The 24,394-nt window shown below is 38.1% G+C and overlaps 2 protein-coding genes across 3 annotated transcripts in view; one reads left to right on the top strand and one right to left on the bottom strand.

The window, feature by feature from the left end:
- LOC131435017 (uncharacterized) overlaps positions 1–24,394 on the top strand; it is a 425,332-nt gene that overhangs the window by 305,944 nt on the left and 94,994 nt on the right. For both annotated transcript variants that reach the window (XM_058602473.1, XM_058602474.1), the window contains one exon: positions 19,328–19,429. In XM_058602473.1, the coding sequence (XP_058458456.1) occupies positions 19,328–19,429 (102 nt within the window). The remainder of the gene's footprint in view (positions 1–19,327; positions 19,430–24,394) is intronic.
- On the bottom strand, positions 6,542–16,902 carry LOC131435016 (chaperone protein dnaK3). The gene is made up of 2 exons (XM_058602472.1): positions 16,532–16,902; positions 6,542–10,140 (listed from the first exon to the last, which is right to left on the bottom strand). Exon 2 carries the CDS (start codon positions 10,028–10,030, stop codon positions 6,638–6,640), a length of 3,393 nt encoding a protein of 1,130 aa, XP_058458455.1. The 5' UTR covers positions 10,031–10,140; positions 16,532–16,902; the 3' UTR covers positions 6,542–6,637.

Genomic DNA, 24,394 nt, shown 5'->3' with positions numbered 1-24,394 from the left:
TAAATTCGAAGCTTGAAGCGTTTTCGATATTTTTTGTAAAACAAAATTGCGCATTTAAGGGTTAAATACAATATCAAACTACAAAATTTCTGCTAATATTTGTTTGGAATATTAAGTCAGCAGTCTTTTAGGTTCCGTATAAACTTATTTGTGTTTGCAAATTTTCGAAATTATTTCTTTGAGAATTTTGATTACCCTGATCGTTTAGTTGATTGGGGTTGATGGTGAAAGATGTCTCGCATGAATCGAAAGCAATGTCTTGGCATTACATTCCTTCTGTGGAATTTGGCCTTTCTGTTTCAACAGACTTCGCAGCCGATTCTTAGCATACAGAATCATTTCATGGCTAGTACTACGATCCTACTGACACTATGAATCATTCCAGGTTGGGTCTCGAACATATAACAACTGGTTTATAAGACCAGCGCCTTATGCATTCAACCGCAAACCCGGGCGAATCGAACGGAGCACAAAACAAATCCGCCGCTGATGTGCGTAGCACATTGTTAAAAAAGTCCCGGTACCGACTGAGATGACGTTTGTAATGTCAAACTATCATCATCATTCAGAAGACAAGTGTTTTCACGTTAATCGCACCACAAACACTAAACTTACCGACATATAAGTGACGTTACTTTTTGATTTACGAAAACTTAAAAATAACGAATTCCGTTTATTGATAAAACATTGCTTCCTATAAGGAAAAACCGGGCAAGTCCAGCAATGGTTTAAGAAGTGTTACGCGCACTCAGATTAAAAACAAAGATTTGTTGTATTCTGATTTTAACGTGACCAAATTGAACAGTCATCCAAAAAATGTGAGCAAGTTTTGATAATCGTGATGGATGAACACAAAATCAAAGTCCGACTGAACTGGAAGTGCTTTTACGATCGTATGCGAAAATCTGGGCATGAAAAAAATCTTTTCCAAATAAGTACCTCGTTCGCTCTCAATCTATCAGAAGTAACAACGCATCAACAATCCAGAGAGCTGGTCGGCACTGTTTAGTCGCAATAAAAAGGATTTCTTGCGTTGGTATGAAACAGTGGACAACACATGGATCTATCTTTACTCTCCGAAGTTATTTCAACATTTAGACGGGAAAACGCAAAAGGTAGCTGCAACAAGTATGGCGTCAGTTTTTTAGATGCTCGAGGTATAATTAACGTCGACTATCCATCATCTTTAACCAAGAAAATGCACCGTGCCACAAGTCAATGAAAATAATGGCCAAATTGAACGTATTGGGCACCCACCATATTCTCAATAACCTAGCCCCCAGCGACTACTTGTCTTTTGATTATCTGAGAGCGTTATCGCCGCAACTGAAGCCTATTTTAAGACCATGGACAAATCATTCTATAAGTATGATATAAAAAATTTAGATAATAAATAAAGAAATTTTGCTCAAGACATGTTGTTTTCCTAGTTAGTTCCTGAACTTTTCGGACGATGTGGAAGCAACCTTCTCTACGGCAGTATCGAACCGCACAGAATGCAAGTCGATTCGACACTGAATTTTGTTTTCTGTGAGTAATTTTCTTAAATGCGAACGCACTCATTGAAGAGCAGAAATCATATGGAAACCGTGAACTTATGTATACGAAACCGTCATATCAATTAGAGGAATGACAATGGTTTGAAAAACAGGGAGAATTACACATTGTTCGTGGTTGAGTTGTAGATGTTCAAAACCTAACCACTGTCTATATGGGTTTACTTCTATATTTTGAATTTGTACCCCGGTATAGAAAACAAAGACGCAATCCTACGTCAAAAGATACTTTCTACTTGCGGCTGCCTTCTCGCACACAATTAATTCTTCACTATCTCTAATAGTGAAATAGTAAAAATAGCATGAAGGGTTTCCATCAGGTAGCGGTGAGTGAAGCGCTACTGAATGCCGCTTACAACCTAGGCTAAACAGCCAGCACACTGTGACTCTGGGGGCATAAGCAATAGTTTGAACAAACATTTCATTCTGATGTTCAACTAGCTGTATAGAGATTGAGAAAAATATCCATACAGTGAAGAACTCAATGTGTATAAGAATGCCGTCGCAAGTAGGAACTGACAACTTCTGGTAACTTTTATTTTACCGGTTCATATAGTAAATGGTAAAAGACCTTTTTCGGTACTTTCCGGTATATCAGAGACTCGAGTGATTTGCATGAATGAGATGCTTAAACTCGACCCCTTTGGTTGAAGGTAAAAGTTGAGTCACTAAAAGATTTCTGCTTGCTCAAATGACCATTGTCACGCCTCACCTTTTTGTTGTATATCTTCACATCCTTGCTCTATCTTGAGTACTAGCATTTTATAATTCTGATTTTATTTTTTATTCTCAGTTACAATAAAACTATTTTTATTGTTATGAATGATACTAACATGACTATTATTTTTCGTTAGAAATTTCAGGTGGGTAGTACTACCCACCGTACCCACCTCTTTCACCGGCCCTGCTTAGGATCACTCACAAGTCCTCTCACTCCATAGTAATTAAGCGATAACTAGATCTGCATTCTTGTCCTGAACACTGGATCTGGTTATCGAACGAGATTATGAACCTGAACTCCTGACAGAGACCTTAACCAAGATTCTGAATCTGAACCTGAATTCGAAACATGGGCTTGGACTTGGATTCAGGACCAAAATTCAGTTTTCCGAACTTTTGACAGAGTCTCTGAAACTAAACTTTGAACCTAGACTGTGGACGTGATTCTTGACCAGTAAGGAGTGTATCGAAAATAAGCTATCCACAAATTTTTCTTTCAAATTATGATAAAAAACGATATTTTATTCAAACTAAAAATTGATTCTTTATTGTACAAGGTTGAACTTGAGCACAATGAAAACCGGATGAAATTTAAATTATTCCTTCACGAATTTTCGAACTTTTGATCGAATGCGCTTCAACAAGTTCCGGATCGAATGCGCTTCATGAAGTTTGAACGCTTGAGCCCAATTTTTTTTTTAACTCCTGCATGTTCCTAGTTGCCTTACCAGTCTTTTTGAAGACCCTCTTCACGATTGCCCAGTAACGTTCGATATTGGATTGATATTTTTCTCAACGAAACTTATACCCTTTTCCGCAAGCCAATTTAGAGTGGTTTTGGCATAGTGAGCCTACGCTAAATCCGGCCAAAACAGTGGTGGTGTACTATGCTTCTTATATAAAGGCAGCAATCTCTTCTGGAGACACTCAGATCGATAGATTTCTGCATTTATAGTTCCGGTAGTGTAAAAAATGGTTGACTTTGAACCACAGGAACATATTGCTTGCCATAGCAGTACCTTCGACCGAATTTCTCCACTTGAATCGACCTGTCCGCATCGCTCACATCCTCCCCAATGACGACAGTAAAGTACCTGTAAAGGACCTGCGAGGGTTTTTGAGTCCTCCTTTATATAAGTGTCATCGTCCATCGAAACGCATACATCCGGACACTTCGAAAGACGCGAATACAATTTCCGGGCTCTCGTTGCTGCTCGCTTATTCTGTTCTTCACTTTGTTTCGAGATTTTCTGCTTCTTGTAAATCTTCAGGTGATTTCGCCTCTTGATACGCTGGTTCCTGCTTTTTTGGCCAAATCACGTATTGACATTGATTTGTTCTTCATGATTAGAGATACCACTTTCTGGTCCAGTTTCGGGTTGGAAGAACCGGGTTTTCTGCCACTTCCTGGTAGCTCAACCAAAGAATAGTGCTCCCCAAACTGAATAGTGATGGTTTTAACACTGGCATGATCAATTCCAAACCGCTTCACCAATTTTCGCATAGTAATACCCTTCTCACTTAGCCATGTGTCCAGAACCTTAATTTTCACTTCGTTTTCAATACGCGACATTTTGAAAACTAAGCTAAGCTAAGCTAAGAAAAATTTATTTAATTATAATAAAAAACAAAATATTTCTAAAATACAGGGTGATTTTTTAAGAGCTTGAGAACTTTTTTAAACAATAAAACGCATAAAATTTGCAAAATCTCATCGGTTCTTTATTTTAAACGTTAGATTGGTACATGACATTTACTTTTTGAAGATAATTTCATTTAAATGTTGACCGCGGCTGCGTCTTAGGTGGTCCATTCGGAAAATCCGCTTTTTTATCGACAAATTTTGTTCAGCGATGAGGCTCATTTCTGGTTGAATGGCTACGTAAATAAGCAAAATTGCCGCATTTGGAGTGAAGAGCAACCAGAAGCCGTTCAAGAACTGCCCATGCATCCCGAAAAATGCACTGTTTGGTGTGGTTTGTACGCTGGTGGAATCATTGGACCGTATTTTTTCAAAGATGCTGTTGGACGCAACGTTACAGTGAATGGCGATCGCTATCGTTCGATGCTAACAAACTTTTTGTTGCCAAAAATGGAAGAACTGAACTTGGTTGACATGTGGTTTCAACAAGATGGCGCTACATGCCACACAGCTCGCGATTCTATGGCCATTTTGAGGGAAAACTTCGGAGAACAATTCATCTCAAGAAATGGACCGGTAAGTTGGCCACCAAGATCATGCGATTTGACGCCTTTAGACTATTTTTTGTGGGGCTACGTCAAGTCTAAAGTCTACAGAAATAAGCCAGTAACTATTCCAGCTTTGGAAGACAACATTACCGAAGAAATTCGGGCTATTCCGGCCGAAATGCTCGAAAAAGTTGCCCAAAATTGGACTTTCCGAATGGACCACCTAAGACGCAGCCGCGGTCAACATTTAAATGAAATTATCTTCAAAAAGTAAATGTCATGTACCAATCTAACGTTTAAAATAAAGAACCGATGAGATTTTGCAAATTTTATGCGTTTTATTGTTTAAAAAAGTTCTCAAGCTCTTAAAAAATCACCCTGTATATTGAAGATATTCACAGTTACATATTATTATTTTTATCATTATTATTATCGTTATTATTATTATTATTGTTATTATTTTTATTATTATTACTATTATTATATTCGTTTTATATTACAGCGACTTCCAATTTTCCAGTTATATTTATTGATGAAATCCTTGGATACAATCGGATGCAAACCATTCCTTCGGGGTTTTGTCCTAAATCGTTATTATTATCCAACCTAAACCGTTTGATCTGCTACTTTTTGCACTCTTCTGCGATATATAAGTTTGAATTTCGACTGTATTTTACATAAAAATATTCATCTCTTTTGAAATTTATCATACCACTTTGAAATGTTGTAGACTGTTAAGTATTTGCACAAAATCTAGTTTTGTAGAAAAATTCATTACTCTCAGAAGAATATAAAACTTGTTGGAACAAAAAAACTGATTTTTAAAACTTTATTATTTAAACCACATAAAATTAATTAACGGCTAGAGCTAGAAAAAAATTTTCTTAAGTAAAGTTACTCGAAATTTAATGTTCTACAATATTGTCGAAGACGAAAATTCTCTAGCTGCTTCCAGTAAAAAGTTAATTTTTTTATCTGTCTTTACACATGTACTGGAACATGGCCGTCCATGTACATAAAACCCGTGCAACTTTTCATAAGACACCAATGATGAAAAGTCTACGGTTTTGCTAAAAATAATTAAAGGCATGAAATTGCCGTTTTGGACCACTGTGCGAGGCCCGGAGGGCCAAGTGTCATATACCATTCGACTCAGTTCGTCGAGTACGCAAAATGTCTGTGTGTATGTAACGTTTTATTGCACTAACTTTTCTCGGAGATGGCTGAACCGATTTTCACAAACTTAGATTCAAATGAAAGGTCTTGTGGTCCCATACAAATTTCCTGAATATTATTTGAATCCGTCCGGAATTATGGGGTAAAATGTGCAAAAAAATGAAAATAAGTGCGCTAACTTTTTTCAGAGATGCCTGAATCGATTTTCACATCCTTGGGTTCAAATGAAAGGTCTTGTAGTCCCATACAAAATTCCTGAATATTGTTTGGATCCGACTTCCGGTTCCGGAGTTATGGGGCAAAATGTGCAAAAAAATGAAAATGTTTTCTAACTTTTCTCATAGATGGCGTGACCGATTTTCATAAACTTAAGTTCAAATGAAAGGTCCTGTGGTCCCATACGTAATTCCTGAATTTCATGCGGATCCGACTTCCGGATCCGGAAATATAAGGTAAAGTGTGTTAAAAATTGTATACCATCACTGAAAAGGACGAAAACCCGTAAAAAGGTTTCTAAATCGACCTCAAATCTTCTCCAATTATTAGTTTTTATCAGTAGACGGTCAAACAAACCGATTTCGGTTATTCTTTTTAGGAATCGAAAAAAAATGTATTATATATGATGGTATGATTGATATGAGAAAGGCATCATTACACCACTAGATGGATTAAAACAGGTTTTCGTCCGAGACATCAGTTTAGATATTACACTCCGGTGTAATTAACAAAAAGTGTTTTGCAAATAGCATTAACTTAACGTCTGCCTAGCGGTTTATGTTGAGTCGCGTATATGAACCTAGCCCACTTTCATCCATCCGAGATAATGTTTCAACAGTGAAGCGAATCCCCGTAACCCTAGGGACAATGTGATACCATGCAAAATAGAACAACAACAACGGTTTTGAACTAAAACTTTCCATAATTAGACTATGAATGTATAATTTTTGCTAAGCATGTTTTCATTTTTCACTTTTTTTTTTAAAATCATCTTACGCTCAGATATTGTTTAAAATCTGCTTCAGATCATCCGGTAGGCAGCGTTTCATGCTGTCCAGATGTTTCAGCAGCTGTTCGCGAGTATCCTTAGTGTTCAGCGGCACCGGCAGGGCCGCCATCTGGGTGCTGTTGCAAAGGGTTAACTTCTGCCGCAGTCGCAGAATCATGTCGACTATTTCGACCTCGTGTTTGTCCTTGACCCATTCGGTGAGATTAGATTCGGACAGTGTTTGCATGTGCAGTGCCTGCAGGGTTTGCTGTAGCTCGAAGTACCGCGTCTCGTACCAACCTTTGAAGTTGGGGGAAGTGAAGAAACGTTTGTACAGACCCTCCCAGTCACCCTTGCAGGTAAATGTCAACTGGGGGCCGCACTCTTCCAGCGTGGCAAGAAAGTCCTCCTGTTTGAAGGGGTTCGGAAGTGGAGCGGATTTAAAAGGTGAGATGTCTTTCTGCAGTGGCATCAGGGAAGCCATGTAGCGTTCCAACGGTATCATGAAACTTTGCGTTAGCTCTAGCAGATGTCTCCGAAGCAGTGCCGACTGTACCGACGTCGGACGCTCGGTTTTGATTCCCAGAATGATTTTTTTGATAAAGACTTTGTCTTTGCCAATGAATGGTTTGTACTGGGTGTAGACTCCCGGCGAAGAGTCCAAAATTTTGTTCGTGATTTGTTTGATTTTCGATAGTTTTGACAGGGCGGCGGCCGATTCCGACGATGACGACGAGTTGATGCCCCCCTCGACGTTGTTGGTACTGGCTGAGATAATCGATTGTTTCTGTTTCTGCTGCTGGAGCTGACTTTCGACACTGTCCTGCAGCCGTATGGTGTGTGGCCAATGTTGCAGGGTTTTCGCAAAGAACGGATTCGTCACACCGAGAATAATTGACGGGTGGCCATTTTTGTTCTGAGTGAATTCTTTGAATTCGGTATCATGAATCGTGAAATAGGGACGACTTTCGGCACAGTACGACAGCGGATTGATGAGGCTCATCAACGATTGGACCATGTGGGCACAGTCGGTGGGTGATGTTCCAGTTACTACGATGGGTTCTCCGGTGAGGACCAACTCCCAGAGTAAATGAATGTGAGGTAAGAAAAACTGAAGACTCTTGAATATGTCGATCTCGTGAATCGAACCGATGATTTGGGTTTGCGGACCGACCGAAATTGCCGTTTCCGGTTTGACAGTTTTCTCGACAGCCTGTGACTTGTTGTTTTGCTTTGGGATTGAGATTTCATAAACGCTTCCTAGAATGTGCAGAGATAGATTTTCCCCGGCCATCAGAGACGGCCAATGGCATATGTTATCACATACGGCTTCCAGCGTGGGTTCACCGCTGGAGAAAAAGGACGGGGCAATTAGAGCACTGATTTCGTAGAACAGATTTATGAACGGTAATCGAGTGAGTAGAACTAAACTTTTCTGGAAATAACCACGCTTCAAAGTAGCATCCTTGATCTGACGGAAATACACAAAGCCCCAGAAGTGACCAGGATCGGCTCGGTGCACTGGCAAACAATGATAGTTAAACTCGAGATGTTCCCCGGTCAGAACAGATTCCGATCCAGGCGATACCCGTAGCCGAATGTGAAACTGTGAATCTCCCATACAGCCCGAGTTGGAATCCGGAAAGGCCAAATAGCATATGTTCATTTTTTCCTGTTCGCTTAGCGTAACGTGCTTTGGATAAATCAATTCCATGGCTTGTCCCAACTCCAGATCGAATGTTACTATACAAATACAGTGGAGCCACTCGCTGAATCGATCCCAGGATCCTGCCTTATCATCCAACTCCAGCGTCTGCTGATAAGCAATTTTTTGTTTCGTAATTTCTTGCTCCTTGCTATCTTCTTCGAGCTTCTCGGCATCCAACAGTACTTTCTTGTGTTCGTACACGATCCTATCAATCTCAAATCTTTCAAGTCTTCCTTTCTCCAGTGTAGCTTTCAGCTCAATATTTCCCTCCACAACAGCGTGCAGAATTCCATTAGTGTCTATACTAAACAGCAGCCCCACGTCCTCAATGTCCCCGAATGTTCCCTCGATCTGTAACTTCCCCAGTAAAACATTATCACTAACAATGGCACTCTCTCCCTCGTACAGCAGTTGCGTTTCACGAAAACTCTTCACCCGGTGCTTCACCTTCAAAGGAACCGTCGAATTTCTACTGATCAGAATCCTCGGTGCGGCGTCGGTTGCGTGCTCCGCGATCAAAGCAATCGATCGTGGAACCAAATCCAACCACAGGATATCTTGAATCTCAGCGGATTTTTCACCACTCAAAATAGCCGCCGCAATAGCACTGCCCACTACCACAGCTTCGTCGGAATTGATGGAACTACTGAGCGATCGACGATCGAAGAATTCACTGAGCATCACCTGTACTTTCGGTATTCGAGAAGATTCTCCCACCAGCATAATCTCGTGAATGGCAAACCGATTTTTGCGTGCACGTCGCAACGCTGTCTCGACATGCAACATGATCTTGTCGAACAGATCCCGAGTGAGCTCTTCGAACTGCTCCCGACTCAAATTGACCGTAAAACCTAGGCCTTCCAACAGATCTTCGATCTCAATCGTAGCCCGGTTGGTATAGGAAAGAGTTCGCTTTGCCTGTTCACAACCTTTCCGTAGTTTCCGCAGAGCTTCCTTACTGGCAAAGATATCTTTCGAGTGTTCCTCCTGAAATTGCTTGGCGAAATGTTCTACCAAACGATCGTCAAATTCCGTTCCACCCAACTGATCACACGAGGTGGCCTTTATTTCGAACACCCCATTGTAAACCGTCAGCACGGACACATCCAAATATCCTCCGCCCATGGAACAAACCAGCACAAACTGTTCGCCGATCACTTTTTTGTTGATCCCCACCGAAATGGCCGCAGCCGTCGGTTCATTCACCAACCGCAGCACAGTTATCCCTGCGATTGCCGCTGCATCCAGCATTGCCTGTCGCTGACCATCGGTAAAACCAGCCGGAACTGCAATCACCGCCGAACCCACCTTTTGACCCAACTTTCGCTCGGCCATTGACTTCAAACTTTCCAGTAGGACCCCACATATTTCATCCGGGTAGTAAACCTTCCGTTCTCCCTTAAACTGAACATGTAGCTTATCACTTTTACTCCGTCGTCCCAGTATTCGCTTCACCTCGACAACGGCATTCGTCGGATCACGGTCGTACTGGGCCAACGCATCTTCACCCACCAACCGTGCCTTGTCGGTGAAAGCCACACACGACGGAATCCGGTGACATCCGGAACCGCTGGCAACGATCTCGAACTTGCCACCCCGATAAATGCCGACACTGGAAAAGCTCGTGCCGAAATCGATTCCAATCGCCAGCGATGACGTCGCCGTCGTCGTCGTCGTCATCGGCTTGGGGTCCATTGATTGGTTTTTGCACGGTGATGAGCACTCTGTTAAGTTTTAGCGTGACATCTCTACCATTGTTTCGGAACTACTGGCGACCATCTGCCTGGAGCTGTTTAGAGATGATTCTGAAAGAGTATGAGAAAGAATGGTTCAGATTGAATATAATTACCAGTCGAGTTGAAATAGAGTTTCAAGTGAGATTAGTTAGGAAATTTCCGACAAAATTGCGTGCGCATTTTCTTATAGTTTTATTACCTTGTAATTGCGGAACCGGAAGTCGGACCGGAATAAAATTCAATAGCAGTCTATGAGAGCATAAGATCTTTCATTTAAATCTGAAAGTTTTCGGTTCAGCCATCTCTGAGAAAATTGAGTGATATTATTTGTCACTTACACACACATTCTTTATGAGAAAAGCAAAACAGATCTTTTATACTCGCATCAAATATTCAAGGTGTTAACAAAGTTTTTATTAATATTCTTGAAATCATAACTGCGACACGGACACCATTATCTAATAAAGCATCTGAAGATCCTTTCGCACGCGAAAATCCTTGTGCTGTGTAAATTTTACAGCTGGCGCGGCAACGATTATCATGGACATTGTTTATTGTACGCAAAGACAGGCAAATAACTACTGAATTGAAGCATCAAATGAGAAGCTGCATGGGTAGGGCACGTACTGATATGTACAATATGGTGCCTAAATATATATATTGAAATATGAGTTAAAATTAAATTATTAAGATTTAAATTGGGTCCTATTATATCTGTATAAAATGTTCAAAACGACGTATGTAACAATGAGAGATTCTCTTTGTTTACTTTCTCTTTTGATTATTACGGCACTCTTAGCAATCCTTTTCTCCAATTATTTACCGATAGTAATAACTAAAGCTATCATCTTTTAATCTGCTCTGGAGAAATTACCGAAAAAAGCAGGAATATTTCGCAATAATCGAAAGAGAAAGTAAACAAAGAGAATCTCTCAATGTTACATACGTCGTTTTGAACATTGTATACAGATATAGTTTAATATACCACTCGACTCAATTCGTCAAGATCACGAAAAGTCTGTACGTGTGTGTATGTGACAAATAATGTTACTCAACTTACTCAGAGATGGATGGCTGAACTCCCAAACTCAGATTCAAATGAAAGATCTTATGTTCCCATAAGCGGCTATCCGGAATTATAAGGTAATATGTGCAAATCTAACAGGTCGGCTGAAAAGTTCGTATCGTTTAATAGAAACACACATTTTTTGCCAAAATTCGTTTTTATTATTCAACATAATTGCCATCAGAGGCGATACAGCGATTATAGCGATCTTCCAACTTTTCGATACCATTTTTGTAGTACGATTTGTCCTTTGCCTCAAAATAGGCCTCAGTTTCAGCGATTATCTTTTCATTGCTTCTAAATTTTTTACTAGCGAGCATTCTCTTGAAATCTGAGAACAGGAAAAAGTCACTGGGGGCCAAATCTGGAGAATACGATGGATGAGGGAGCAATTCGAAGCCCAATTCGTTCAATTTCAGCATGGTTTTCATCGACTTGTGACACGGTGCATTGTCTTGATGAAACAAAACTTTTTTATTCTTCTAATGAGGCCGTTTTTTTAAATTTCGTCCTTCAAACGCACTAATAACGCTATATAATAGTCACTGTTGATGGTTTTTCCCTTTTCAAGGTAGTCGATGAAAATTATACCATGCGAATCCCAAAATACAGACGCCATAACCTTACCGGCCGATTGTTGAGTCTTTCCACGCTTTGGGTTCGGTTCATCGCGTGCAGTCCACTCAGCTGACTGTCGATTGGACTCCGGAGTGAAGTGATGGAGCCATGTTTCGTCCATTGTTATATATCGACGAAAAAAATCGGTTTTATTTCGATATGACAGCTCCAAACACTGCTGAGAATCATCAATTCGTTGTTGTTTTTGATCGATTACGAGCTCACGCGGCACCCATTTTGCACAAAGCTTTCTCATATCCAAATATTCGTGAATAATATGTCCAACACGTTCCTTTGATATCTTTAGGGTGTCAGCTATCTCGATCAACTTCACTTTACGGTCATTGAAAATAATTTTGTGGATTTTTTTCACGTTTTCATCGGTAACAGCCTCTTTTGGACGTCCACTGCGTTCATCGTCTTCGGTTCTCATATGACCAGTACGAAATTTTGCAAACCACTTACGAATTGTTGCTTCGCCCGGTGCAGAGTCTGGATAACACTCATCAAGCCATTTTTTGGTATCGGCGGCACTTTTTTTCATCAAAAAGTAGTGTTTCATCAACACACGAAATTCCTTTTCTTCCATTTTTTTCACAATAACAAAAGTAGCTTCACTCAAAATGCAATATCTCACAAACTAATAATCAGACAGCTGTCAAATATATACACATATCTTTTGAAGATTGGTACTAACTGAAAATGGTATGGATTTAATTCTAGTGGTTTGAATGTTGCTGAAATATCCGAAACGAAAAACAAATTTTTCATGCCAAATGTCTACCTTTTGAGCACTTTACAAAAAATATATCTATATCTGATGCTTTAATTCAGTAGTCATTTGCCTTGTATGTGCGTACAATAAACAATGTCCGTGATAATCGTTGTCCCGCCAGCTTTGAAATTCACACTTCAAAAAAGGATGTTTACGTGCAAAAGGATCTTACGGTGTTTCGTTAGATAATGGTGTCCGCAACGTAGCCAAGACTTCCAAGGATATTCGTGAGAAACTTTGCTAACACCTTAAGGCCTGAGAATAAAGGGTCGCGCATTGATTTTGAATCTCCTTTCCTGACTCCGTCAATTCCAATTCCGTCTGCTTGTTTAGGAACCTTGTTGAGTAGATTTTATTCCTCTCCTCTTCTTTTCCCGAACACTACAAGGAAATTGAAGTGAATAAAATTGCGGACGCTTTCAAACAGTGTTTCACAGAAAAATAAAAGACTTTATTTCCATCGCGACAACATACATGTTTTATGTACTAATCGTATCTAAACTAAATTATATAGATTTTGTCACGGTAGATTTAAGATATAAGCCTTCATAGTCGAGCTATTCGATGGGTAAGTAGAGGTAGCGTTGCAATTTTCAACAGGAAAAAAAACAACACGAGCGGTAACCTCAATGAATCATTCAGAAAATTTTACAGAATATTCTCAACTAAATTTCAAAGACATTGTCAGGTGGATTTTTCGATATTCATCACCGTTTCCAAGAAATTTTCATTTAAAACGGGAAAATATTAAAAAAAATAATTACAAAAAATGTCAAAATCAAAACGCGCGAAATCCGCGTGAAGTCGTGCAATGTGCAAGCGACGGGAATACGTATTATTTTACTATGGGCGCCTTTTCAAAATACGCCCTGTGGTAGAATGGGTAGAAATTAATCGTGAATATCTCGAGTTGTACTAAACGCAACCACATAATTCTTTCTCCATTCCTTCAGAAATATGTTCAACAATTTATGATTGAATTTTCAATAGTGTGAGATAACCATAATTAAACCAAACATTTAGTTTTTCAAACTTTTGGAAACAATGAGCGTTTTTTTTTGCGCTCGGGCGATGGTATTAGGCTAGTCAGGCACATATAAATCCCAATTTTCAACTTTACGTGTATAAAATGTTAATTGGGACTCAACTTAATTTTAGACTTAGAATTTAGTTTCAGGATCTAGTTTTCAGTATTTAGTTTCAGAATACAGTTTCAAAAGTTAAAACGAAGATATCAGAACTGAATCATTAAGGCTTCTCACGTATTTCTCCATTAGGTCGATCCACCTTGCTCGCTGCGCTCCTCTTTTCCTCTAGTCGGATTAGACATGCTCAGCCCATCGTAGACGTCCGATTTTAGCTGTCCGTACGATGAGTAATTATCCTAGCTGCTATTGCAATTCGTGATTCATACGCCGTCTTCCATCTGCACTCCGCCATAGATGGCCCTCAGCACCTTTCTTTCGAAAACACTGAGGGCGCAAATTACGCACAATTTCCTGCCAAAATACGTCTCTGAATTTCTCTGCTGTTGTCATTATCGGCGGTCACCAGCCCAAATACACGAACTCGTCAACCACCTCGATATCGTCACCGTCTATCAATATTCGTGGTGGGAGGCGTAGTGTTTCTTCTCTAGAGCCTCTTCCTTTCATGTATTTTGTTTTTTACGCATTTATGGCCAGTCCGATACGCCTAGCTTCAGCTTTCAGTCCGGTGTAGGTTTCCGTCATCTTCTCGTCAGCGAAGCCAAAAAGTTGTACGGACTTTCGGAAGATCGTGCCACTCGTGTTGATCCTCGCTCTTCGAATCATACCTTCCAGGGCAATATTGAACAAGATACAGGAAAGTCCATCACCAATATTGAACAAGATACAGGAAAGTCACCATCACCAGATACTCGGACGTAGCACATCACTCTATCCATCGTCGCTTTGACCAATCGCGTCAGTTTATCCGGAAAACCGTATTCGAGCAGGATCTTCCATAGCTGTTCTCGCTCGATTGTGTCGTATGCCGCTTTGAAGTCAATGAATAGGTGATGCGTGGGTACTTTGTATTCCATAATTTTTTAACTTTCCCATTACTTTCGCACGTTCCTGAATTGTTGCTTAGGTTACATTCAGTATCTGTGCCAAATGTTGTGGGGGTTGGATTCGGTCCTTGTTTGACAATACCAGCGATTTCTCGTTTTCGAACTTTCGACACTTTTAAATTGACGAAACTATGTCTCACATGTAGCATATTCACCAACTTTTGTCGGCAATCCAGAAAGTCGATTTTTTCAAAAACAATAATAATAACACTAAATCTCGACGTTTCATGCAATTTTAAGATTTTTGGCATAAAAAAAAATTGTCTATTTCGGAAATTTCATGTACTCCCCCCTATGGTGCTTTTTCAAGATCGAAAATTTTCAAACCTTAACCACCGGGCAGCACCCCTTGCATGTCCAATTTAGCTCAAATTTTGCATGAGGATATTTTTCGAGGTGCTTAAACTTTTGAGCAATAGCGCTTTATTGAATTAGAGTTGATCCCAAAATAAGAGCGGTAACAATCAACGTATTTTGTCGGTTACGTCACTTATACAATCATATCTCCGGAACCAAAAGTCACAGCCATTTGGACTTCGAACTTGATCAATGGCCCGACAGTAGCTTTCAAACGAGCCCAAGTTTGTTAAAATCGGTTCAGCCGATTGAGCGCGTAAAAATACAAAGCTTTTTGTCGGTTACGTCACTTATACAATCATATCTCCGGAACCAAAAGTCACAGCCATTTCACATTGTCGTCGTTGTCAGGATGTCGAAACACAAAATAAATATCATATAAATTTACGCTGCTTGGATTGTGATAATTGGCTTTCAAAAGACATCTATCCAATGAATGATGGTCAATTTTCATGCTCTAATTGTGATGAAAACCATTTGTCTAATTAATGATAATGTTTTGTCAGACAAAAGAAACATAAAATTAAAATTGGACAATCACGACCCGTTCTAAGACATCAATTTCTTCTAACATCTGCTAACCAACATTAACTTTCTTTGAAGAGTAATTATTTCAAATGAATTCGAGTTCTTCCTTTTCTTAAGTTGGTTGAATCGTTGCTGCGGCATATCGATTCAAATTTTTCGAAAATGAGATACTAAAAATTCCGACCGGAATAACCGGCAAAGTAACCAACAGACAGATTGCAGTTATCGATCAACTAGTTTACTTTTTTCTATTAGTGAGCTTTTCGGGAAAAAAATCTTAATAAAAATGATGTCGCATATATATGAGATTTTTTTTCACCGATGCAATTTGAATTATGTCTTGAGCATTCAACTATTCATCTACTTGTTAGAATAAATAACATGATAAAATTTATAAAAGAGCATTCGACAGTGTTTGGTACAAAGTTTAAGTAGCAAAAATCAGCTGTTTTTCAAAGGAGGACGAAACTAACATTGACAGTAAAGGGAGAAAAACATCGATGAATGTTTCGACTTTGGTTTCTAATTTCATTCAAAAATATGCCTCCTGTCAAAAATTCCGATTCAATGTCAAATATAATCAGTCCAGTTTTTAATACACATAAGGGCTACGAAGATTAGTTCGCCTAATCTTAAAACCAAGCAATGAATAAAGCACCAATTGTAACATCTCGCGATGCTTTGCTACCTTGCCGAAGAACACAATTTCGCTTTGTTTGCTTTTACGCACTCACATAACCATAGGCAACAGCTGTTTGTTTACGTTTTAAAGTCACGACTTTTACGTCATTTTTGCCAGTTATTCGAATGAACAGTACCACCCAGCAGCGATTCGTCCGAACTAAAGCTAAACTTTGTTTACTCATCAATTGTGAAACTGCCTCAGCAGTGTTTACGTAAACCTCTCGGATCCGATGTCCGACTGTGCACACTTTCCTCCGGCTACGCATCAAATTCGCGACACTCATCCCACCGTCTAACCCACGAAGCACAAGTTAAATGTAATTTGTTTTTAACTTACACTTCCTACGGCAGTGCGATTCGATTTCAAATTTTTCCCATACTACAGCGTTCACACAACACGAGCAGGAAATGTTTTTGTTTGAACATGAGCAGCCCCCACCAGAGGTGGAGAAGTCGAGGCAAGATTTTTCCACTGCCCTCGCTCGAAGCACTTTCACCTTCGATTCATTTTACATCCGCGACACACCTTTTCCCGAAAAGAACGCAAGAATTTCTAGTGTTCAATGGAAGCTACTATCCTTACGTATTAAATGCAACCGAAATTGTTTCTTATTTTGATAATAAAATCCAAAAAAGCACTGTTTTATCGCAGAAACAATCACTTTCCTCTCACTAATGGGCTGTACGATTGAAAAATGACATTCGCCTTGGTTTTCCTCGACTGACGTTTATGTAATTTCAGTTCAGTGCATGCTTGCTTCATATAGCTTGAGAGCGAATGAGAAAACGAAATGTTTGTGGTGTTTGCCATCAGCAAGAGTAGAACAGATGTATGGAGAGCAGCGCTGTTCAAGCGAGGAAGTAGTAGATTATGCGCATGCCTTGATGCGCTCTCTGATTTTGAAAAAGAGAACCCCAGTTCAGCGTTGCCAGATGGTAGCGGTAGAGTTTCGTCATTCTGATTATCTTAGAAATGTTAAACGAAACTGTGAATTCACCACCGCTTTCCATGGTATTTATTTTAAAACATAAACGTAGCAATTATATTACACTTGCGAAGGAAAATTGCTTTGAAAGAAGTCCTAGTATGTGAAAAAACGAACGCCCAATTTTAATTTAAAGATGACTTGAATGATCAGGTTATGTCAATAAAGTGATTAGGCTGACGGTTAAATAGGATCCAGGATGGCAGCAAAACAGAAAATGTTCCCAGTAAGAAGTATATCAACTTAAACTTTAACCGAATCCAATTTCAATCGAAAAAGTATTAACCGAGTTTAGGAAAACGTAGAAGAATTTAGGCGGATACATAAACATTATAGAAATTCCACTTAACTCATAAAATGAGTGTAAAATCTGTGGGTATTTAGACGAAACTATGCTACATTTATTTGAAATATTCAAATGTCGAAGCAGCGCTGTCAACTATACCGATATGAATACCGATTTTCAGTTTTTGTATTTGCTTCCATAGGGGTAAACCAGATTGAGCGACCTTGTTTTTGCTCACAAAATCAGTATCATCACCAAATCGATGTTTTCGAGATAGATATTGTACAGATAGGTTTTTCCACCAAATACAGATTATTAAAAAAAACAATTGGCAGCTCCCCACATTATGACGGAATGCGCAATGAATTCTTACTCGACTACGTGATTTTTTAGTGCTCGATCGGGTCAGTGCTAGAATTTTCGCCTGAATTGGCTGCTCGATCAACCCGATTGACAGTGACATTATAAATGTCATTGAATATTCGCTCATTTCATGAATGTGTTTGTGTAAAATTTAGGCGACTTAAGTCATTTCACTACACTCCAGCTAGAGGAATAGAATCATGCTGACTAAGGTAGGCCGTTTTGTTAATTTCCGGCGAATTTCAATTGTTTATGTTGGAATTCTAAGAAGAGCTGGTTATTTACCAGTTCTGTTAATCCGAAAAACATGAAGATTTCAATTTGTATATTAAGTTATATAATGGTTTCATTTAAAAATAAACTGAAAATCAGCACGAAAACGTGCAGAATCGGAGAAGAAGAAGAAGAGTTGACAGTTCAGTCCGCATCTTCTCACTCAATTCCGACGGATTTCCGAATCAACCGGTCGTAGGCGAAATTCATTCGGAATCGGTTGTCGCACTGGAGTTAAAATTGATTCGGAACTCCACATGATTTCCACATGGAATTCGGATTTGATTTGGAATCCATTCGGATCTGTTAATGTGGGGATCTGAGTCGAACATAATTTTCGAACTAACCTACTCGTACACTCCTGGCAGATATCCCCCCAGACGACGGGCTATGTCTGCCAGAAATTTTTGCCGACGTTCTGTTAGAGCTTCGGCTAGAATCTGGCAACAATGCAACAACCGTTTCCGACAAAGAATTTCGCTTAGCGATTATTAACGATTCTGTTTCTGTCGGATTCTTTCCATACTAGTCTGGTAGAACCGTTTTGAATCGGTCATACATTTTTAGCGTCTTTGGTTGTATTTTTCCTTAAGAAGTGTAATAATATAATCTGTTCACTGCAAAATGTGACATGTAAATCTTCATCTCTTAAAGTACCCATATTTCAATTTCATTTAAGTGGTCTCAAGACTTGTTTTTGGTATGTACATGCCGGATTGACTAATGTCAAACGAAGTCGAATACAAAAGAGAAGGACGAATGAAATAGTTCAATAATCGAACATAAGTTTCAAACTAATGGATTAAATTTCAGTCGATTATCTGCATTATTATTCGGTTAATCTATCGACATTCCGACATACTTAGTCGGAAATTCCTAACTCTACTAACTACTTTAGCTAAAAATGTGTAACTTAAGATCTCCCGGACTTATGTGAGACTACGTGAGACAATTTAGGAATGAAATATATTTATTACTTATTTATTATTAGGCAGTCCCGAATTTAATATGATTTTTTATTGACTCCCAACGTTTCATATTTCCCCTGCAAAATTTACATCGATGCAGTAATTGCTTTATTACCTATCAAAATGTCATGAGAAATAGTACAGCTGGGTTGACTGAATATTGCACTATTCAAACCACTAAAAAAATACTTTTAAAGTATTCGCTTCCACATACAAAGATTTCGCTACAACCTTTTGCCTTTTTCTTCTCGTTTCAGATATGGGAGTCCACATCACAGCCGATCTCAATCAGTGAAAACACCCGGTAGCCGAGCATCCGGTCGACCAAATCAGTTATGTCTGCCACAGCAACGGTCCAGGTCAGTATCGATTTGATATTTTGAATTGATGGTAATAAAGGGTGATTTTTTAAGAGCTATAGGATTTGATTTAAAAATAAAAAACTGTTTTTATTTTTAAATCAAACTGTTTAAACTGTTTTTTTAAAAACGATTTTAAAATTTTTCTGAATATGCCCTTTCATATAGCCAAAGTGGCACACAAAATTAGCATATCTTCCCCTACTAGTTGACCTACGATATGAACTCGACTTCTCTCTGTTGGATTTCCTCCTATAATCATCCTCATTTCTACTTCTGCTTCTTGACCTATTATCTCTATTTTCCGTATACTGAACATTTCTTTCATTCCGACGACCTAAACGATAGCGTACTGAGTTTACATTAGTTCTCTGAGTGATTACTTACACTGTAGAGGAAGCCATTTATTTATTTTTTATTATCTTTTCCGCTTTCCTCAAGGTCAAATCAATACATTTGAATCATGCTCTCCAAAAACTAATTTATCTCTAATAGCTGAGTCCCTAAACTCACAAAAATCACATTGTTTCGCCAATAATTTCACTCCTAAAATAAAATTTTCACTCGATTCACTTGGTCCTTGTATCTGACGTCTGAATTTTAATCTCAAAATGATGTCAGATTCAATTTTATCATACCGTTCTCTTAAATTTTTCGTTACGTCTGCGAAAGCTATCGTTTTTAGGTCTGTCGCTGGGTACAAAAGTTTTAACTCGTCGAATACCGTCATGCCGCAAAAACTCATGAAAATATCTTTCTAGCGACCATCTTCCACATTATTGCAAGAAAAAAAATCCAGTCTTTCTATGTAATTGGAAAAACATGTTCCCGGAACATATGGATCAATGGTACCAATCAGAGCCATTCTTCTGATTAAAATTCTCAATCGACTATGTATACAATTTTCACTATTGTCTGATAATATGAACAAGTAAAAAAATTAACGTACTTTTTTTTCAATTCTCTCTTTCTTATATCTGCGATCTATATTTTCCGTATAACATTAAACCACAGACTAACAGACAGGACACTCAAATTAGATTCTTCAATCATTTTAACGGTCATTTCGAATATTCCTTTATTTGGGACAGTACTCACATGTGTCATGATGGCGCCACGTTACCCTATCAAAAACATCCTGTCTGTCATCTATACTGTGTTTGTTTTTTTCATTTACCATCAGAGTTGCCATTCATGCAGAATTACCTGTAATGTATTGATTTGTATACGTCCATGCGAATATCATGCAGGATACAGATTTAATACATATTGCCAAAACTATATACAGAATTATGCCTACTTCTCATCCTCCAAGGCAATACAAAATCGAACCCGTTTTGTTACAATATTTACTTGCTTCTGGTCTGCCGCCACTTAATTTCGGGTGAAAACTACCAACACAATAAAAAATAGTCTAGATGAACAACGTTGAGTCAAATAAATGGTTACCTTCCAACATCGCGAAAAAGTTAAATATATTATCAACGTAATCCAATAATTTATTGTGACGATTCATTTTCAAACATTTTGATGAAATCAGGCATCCCTGCAAGCAGCTGATCGGTGTTGACAAACGAGGGGAAACCAACTAGTAAAAAAACTTTTACATAACACAAGGGGCGTACAGATAGTAAATATTTCGCGCAGTACAATATAGGTGGAACTAGTGCATCACGAAAAATTATTTTTATAAGAATTTACTCATACTGTCATGTCTGTTAGTCTGTGACCCTATTGCGCCAGAACGTGAAATCAGCGTCGCTTTCGACCAGCTGTATAGAACAATAACGAACAAAGGATTTCAATTAAAACAATGCTTTTAATACAACAGCAAAAACAATGAACTTTTTTTAATGAAATATGAATGATTTATTACTTTTTGTTGGGTAACTTACAACTTTAATTACAGCGATTGTCCGTATATCTACCCCAATCCAGCAATCCAGACTCCTTCTTTGATTGTGTCCGTCCAATTTTATCAACTCGTCGCCACTTTAATGTTCAGTTTAAAAGAACACAACCTTTCACGTCGATGGTCCAAAATTAAGAGACTCATCCTTTTATTTCAATTCAGCAAATTCTCTACTTAATTGATACTGTTGACAGTTCTAACTTAAATCGATTGCATACTAAACTATAGTGTATGTTAAAAAGATAAACAATAGTTCAATACAATTATCATTGACAGGAGTGAGCAACAACACTTCTGAGCATGCTCTTATATTCACAAATTTGGATCACAGCTATTAGATTATTTCCCATGTTGAAAAAAAACAGACGCCACCGCGCATAGCAGTTTGACGTTGAACTGTTTGAATAAATAATATTGGAGGACATACCACAGAATAACAGACAGCACACTCAAATTTATTTTAACGGTCATTTCGAATATTCCTTAAGTTGGGACAGTATTCGCATATGTCACGATGGCGCCACGTTACCCTATCAAAACATCCTGTCTGTCATCTAGACTGTGTTTATTTTTTCATTTACATACAGAGTTGCCATTCATACAGAATTACCTGTAATATATTGATTTGTACACGTCCATGCGAATTTCATACAGGATACAGATTTAATACATATTACCAAAACTATATACAGATTTGTGCCTTCTTTTTATCCTCCAACGCAATACAAAATCGAACCCGTTTTGTTGCAATATTTACACTTAATTTCAGGTGAAAATTACCAACACAATCAAAAATAGTCTAGATGAACAACGTTGAGAAAATAAATGATTACCTTCCAACATCGTTAAAAAAGTTAAATATATTATCAACGTAATCCAGTAATTTACTGCGACGATTTATTTTCAAATATTATGATGAAATCAGGTATCTCTGCAACAGAGATGCCAGATATTTTCATAGAAAATCTGTATTTTTTATATAAAAAATCTGTATTAATCTGTATTCACTAATAAAATGAAATTCTTACAACAAAATGATGCTAAGATATGTTATTCCAATAGATGGTGGTTGTAGGATGGTAGATTCAATCAGTCATTACAGCGCTCACAAGAATATTCAACGACGAAGTTTCATTTTTTTTATCCACAACAACTGAATTGTAATCCCATATGTTTATCTAGTTCGGAATTGGTGACTTTATAATTTGACATGGAATTTCAGCGCCCAATATGCAACGTCAAGTCGGTTCATACAACTCTCAGTTTGACAGTAAAGTTTCATGATGCCATTACTTCCTTGAATAAAGTACTGTCTCTAAGCGTATCATTTTCCAATAAATCAGCTTTTCTGTTAGTTTTTCATTCATTTGGCTTCTCCAATATATGTTTCCACTAAGTCATTGCAAAAAAACTGAATATCAGTTCAAATTGATTTCAAGTTATAATATAAATGGATTTCACAGATTTCCATATTAATTTGTGTTTTGTCCGTTGATTGATAGACTTTTATATCGTCACTGGAATCAAATACTAAAAGATAGCTCAAACAGAAAAGTCAATTTTTTCCTTTCTTACTTTTTGTGAGATCTGTATAAATCTGTATTAAATTGAGGAAATCTGTATAAAATCTGTACTCTGTATTAAATCTGTACGAGCATGTAAAAATCTGTATAATACAGATAAATCTGTATAAATGGCATCTCTGCTCTGCAAGCAGCTCATCAGTGTTGACAAACGGGGGGCAACCAACTAGTAAAAAAACTTTTACATAACACAAGGGGTGTACCGATAGTAAAGAGTTCGCGCAGTACAATATAGGTGGAACTAGTGCATCACGAAAAATTATTTTTATAAGAATTTATTCATACTGTCATGTCTGTGGTTACACCAAAGATAAATAATAAAGACATGTATGTGCTTACAAAAATTTGAAAAAATCTAATTCGTACCCGGTACTTTCTAAAATGACCGCACTCACCGCTTGGTGGAGCGCGAGATTAATTGCATTCTTATCATTTCGACTAGAGTGTGCCATGAGTAGAACAGAATCAAATGTCAACATTGTCACTTATTTCGCTACAGTAAAATAGAGACAATTGTTATAAACAACCAAAAAGATATTCAAAACGAATCGCAAAAATAAAAAAAACGGATAAGCACGATGAATGAGCATCCAAAGTAAGCAACCAGGTCATCATGCTCAATTCTTCCATATATTCCTCAACCATGGATTTTGATTTTTTCACATTTATGCAATCTACTCTGACTTTTTCGAAATACATAACGGAACGTCGGAAATCTATTTCCGAAATTTTCGAGCTTACCGAGGTTTTTTAGCGCAAAAGAAAGTAATCGTATGCACCGTTACTTCCAACGCGAAAGCTATACATTGTATCTTCCATTTAACTGCTATTAAGCATACCTGCTGTGAACTGTCCTCTTGCGATTAATTTAAATAGCTGAGAGATCATGGTTTTAATCGATTACTTTAAAACAAACAAAATATTAAGTGGAAAACAAAATCTCAATATATACAAATGAGCTAAGAAATCGATCTCACAGTTTGACATTTGCATTATAAATATCGGTTAATTTTTCAAAAGGGCGTATAAGCAAGTGACAGTTTCTCTTTAATCACTCTCTCTTTCGAATATTGTGATGTGATTAAAAAGGTTTTCTTTGATATCACTATTCTGTTTGAAAGTCGAAAGTTTCGGGTATATTTTCATGCAAAGAGTTGAGCCGACGACACGACCTGCCACTCGTCTATTAAAACTGTATCGCAAATTTAACTACCCCTCAGTAACTGGTAATGTCAAAACTAAGTCGTTTGAAAAAATACTGAAACTGGCAACAAGTGCTAAAAATTATTGATTTTGAATAACAGAACCATAGTTACCAATGTTGTTCTGTTGAAAAATAGATAAATGACTTTATCAGTAATGTTCCAGGTAAGGTATTCATGAAATATGCATTGCCGACAGCTTTTTAAAATCATTATTTATTTTTCAGCTTACCCGTTCGGAAGTCGAACATCATGTTCGTAGCAACTA

The sequence above is a fragment of the Malaya genurostris genome, chromosome 3, assembly GCF_030247185.1.
Source record: "Malaya genurostris strain Urasoe2022 chromosome 3, Malgen_1.1, whole genome shotgun sequence".
Taxonomy (NCBI): Eukaryota; Metazoa; Arthropoda; class Insecta; order Diptera; family Culicidae; genus Malaya; species Malaya genurostris.
The sequence above is the reverse complement of the archived record's forward strand: the minus strand, read 5'-3'. Positions and strand labels throughout refer to the sequence as shown.

Coding starts and splice junctions, on each gene's coding strand:
- LOC131435016 (XM_058602472.1), bottom strand. CDS start 10,030: ATGGACCCCAAGCCGATGACGACGACGACGACGGCGACGTCATCGCTG.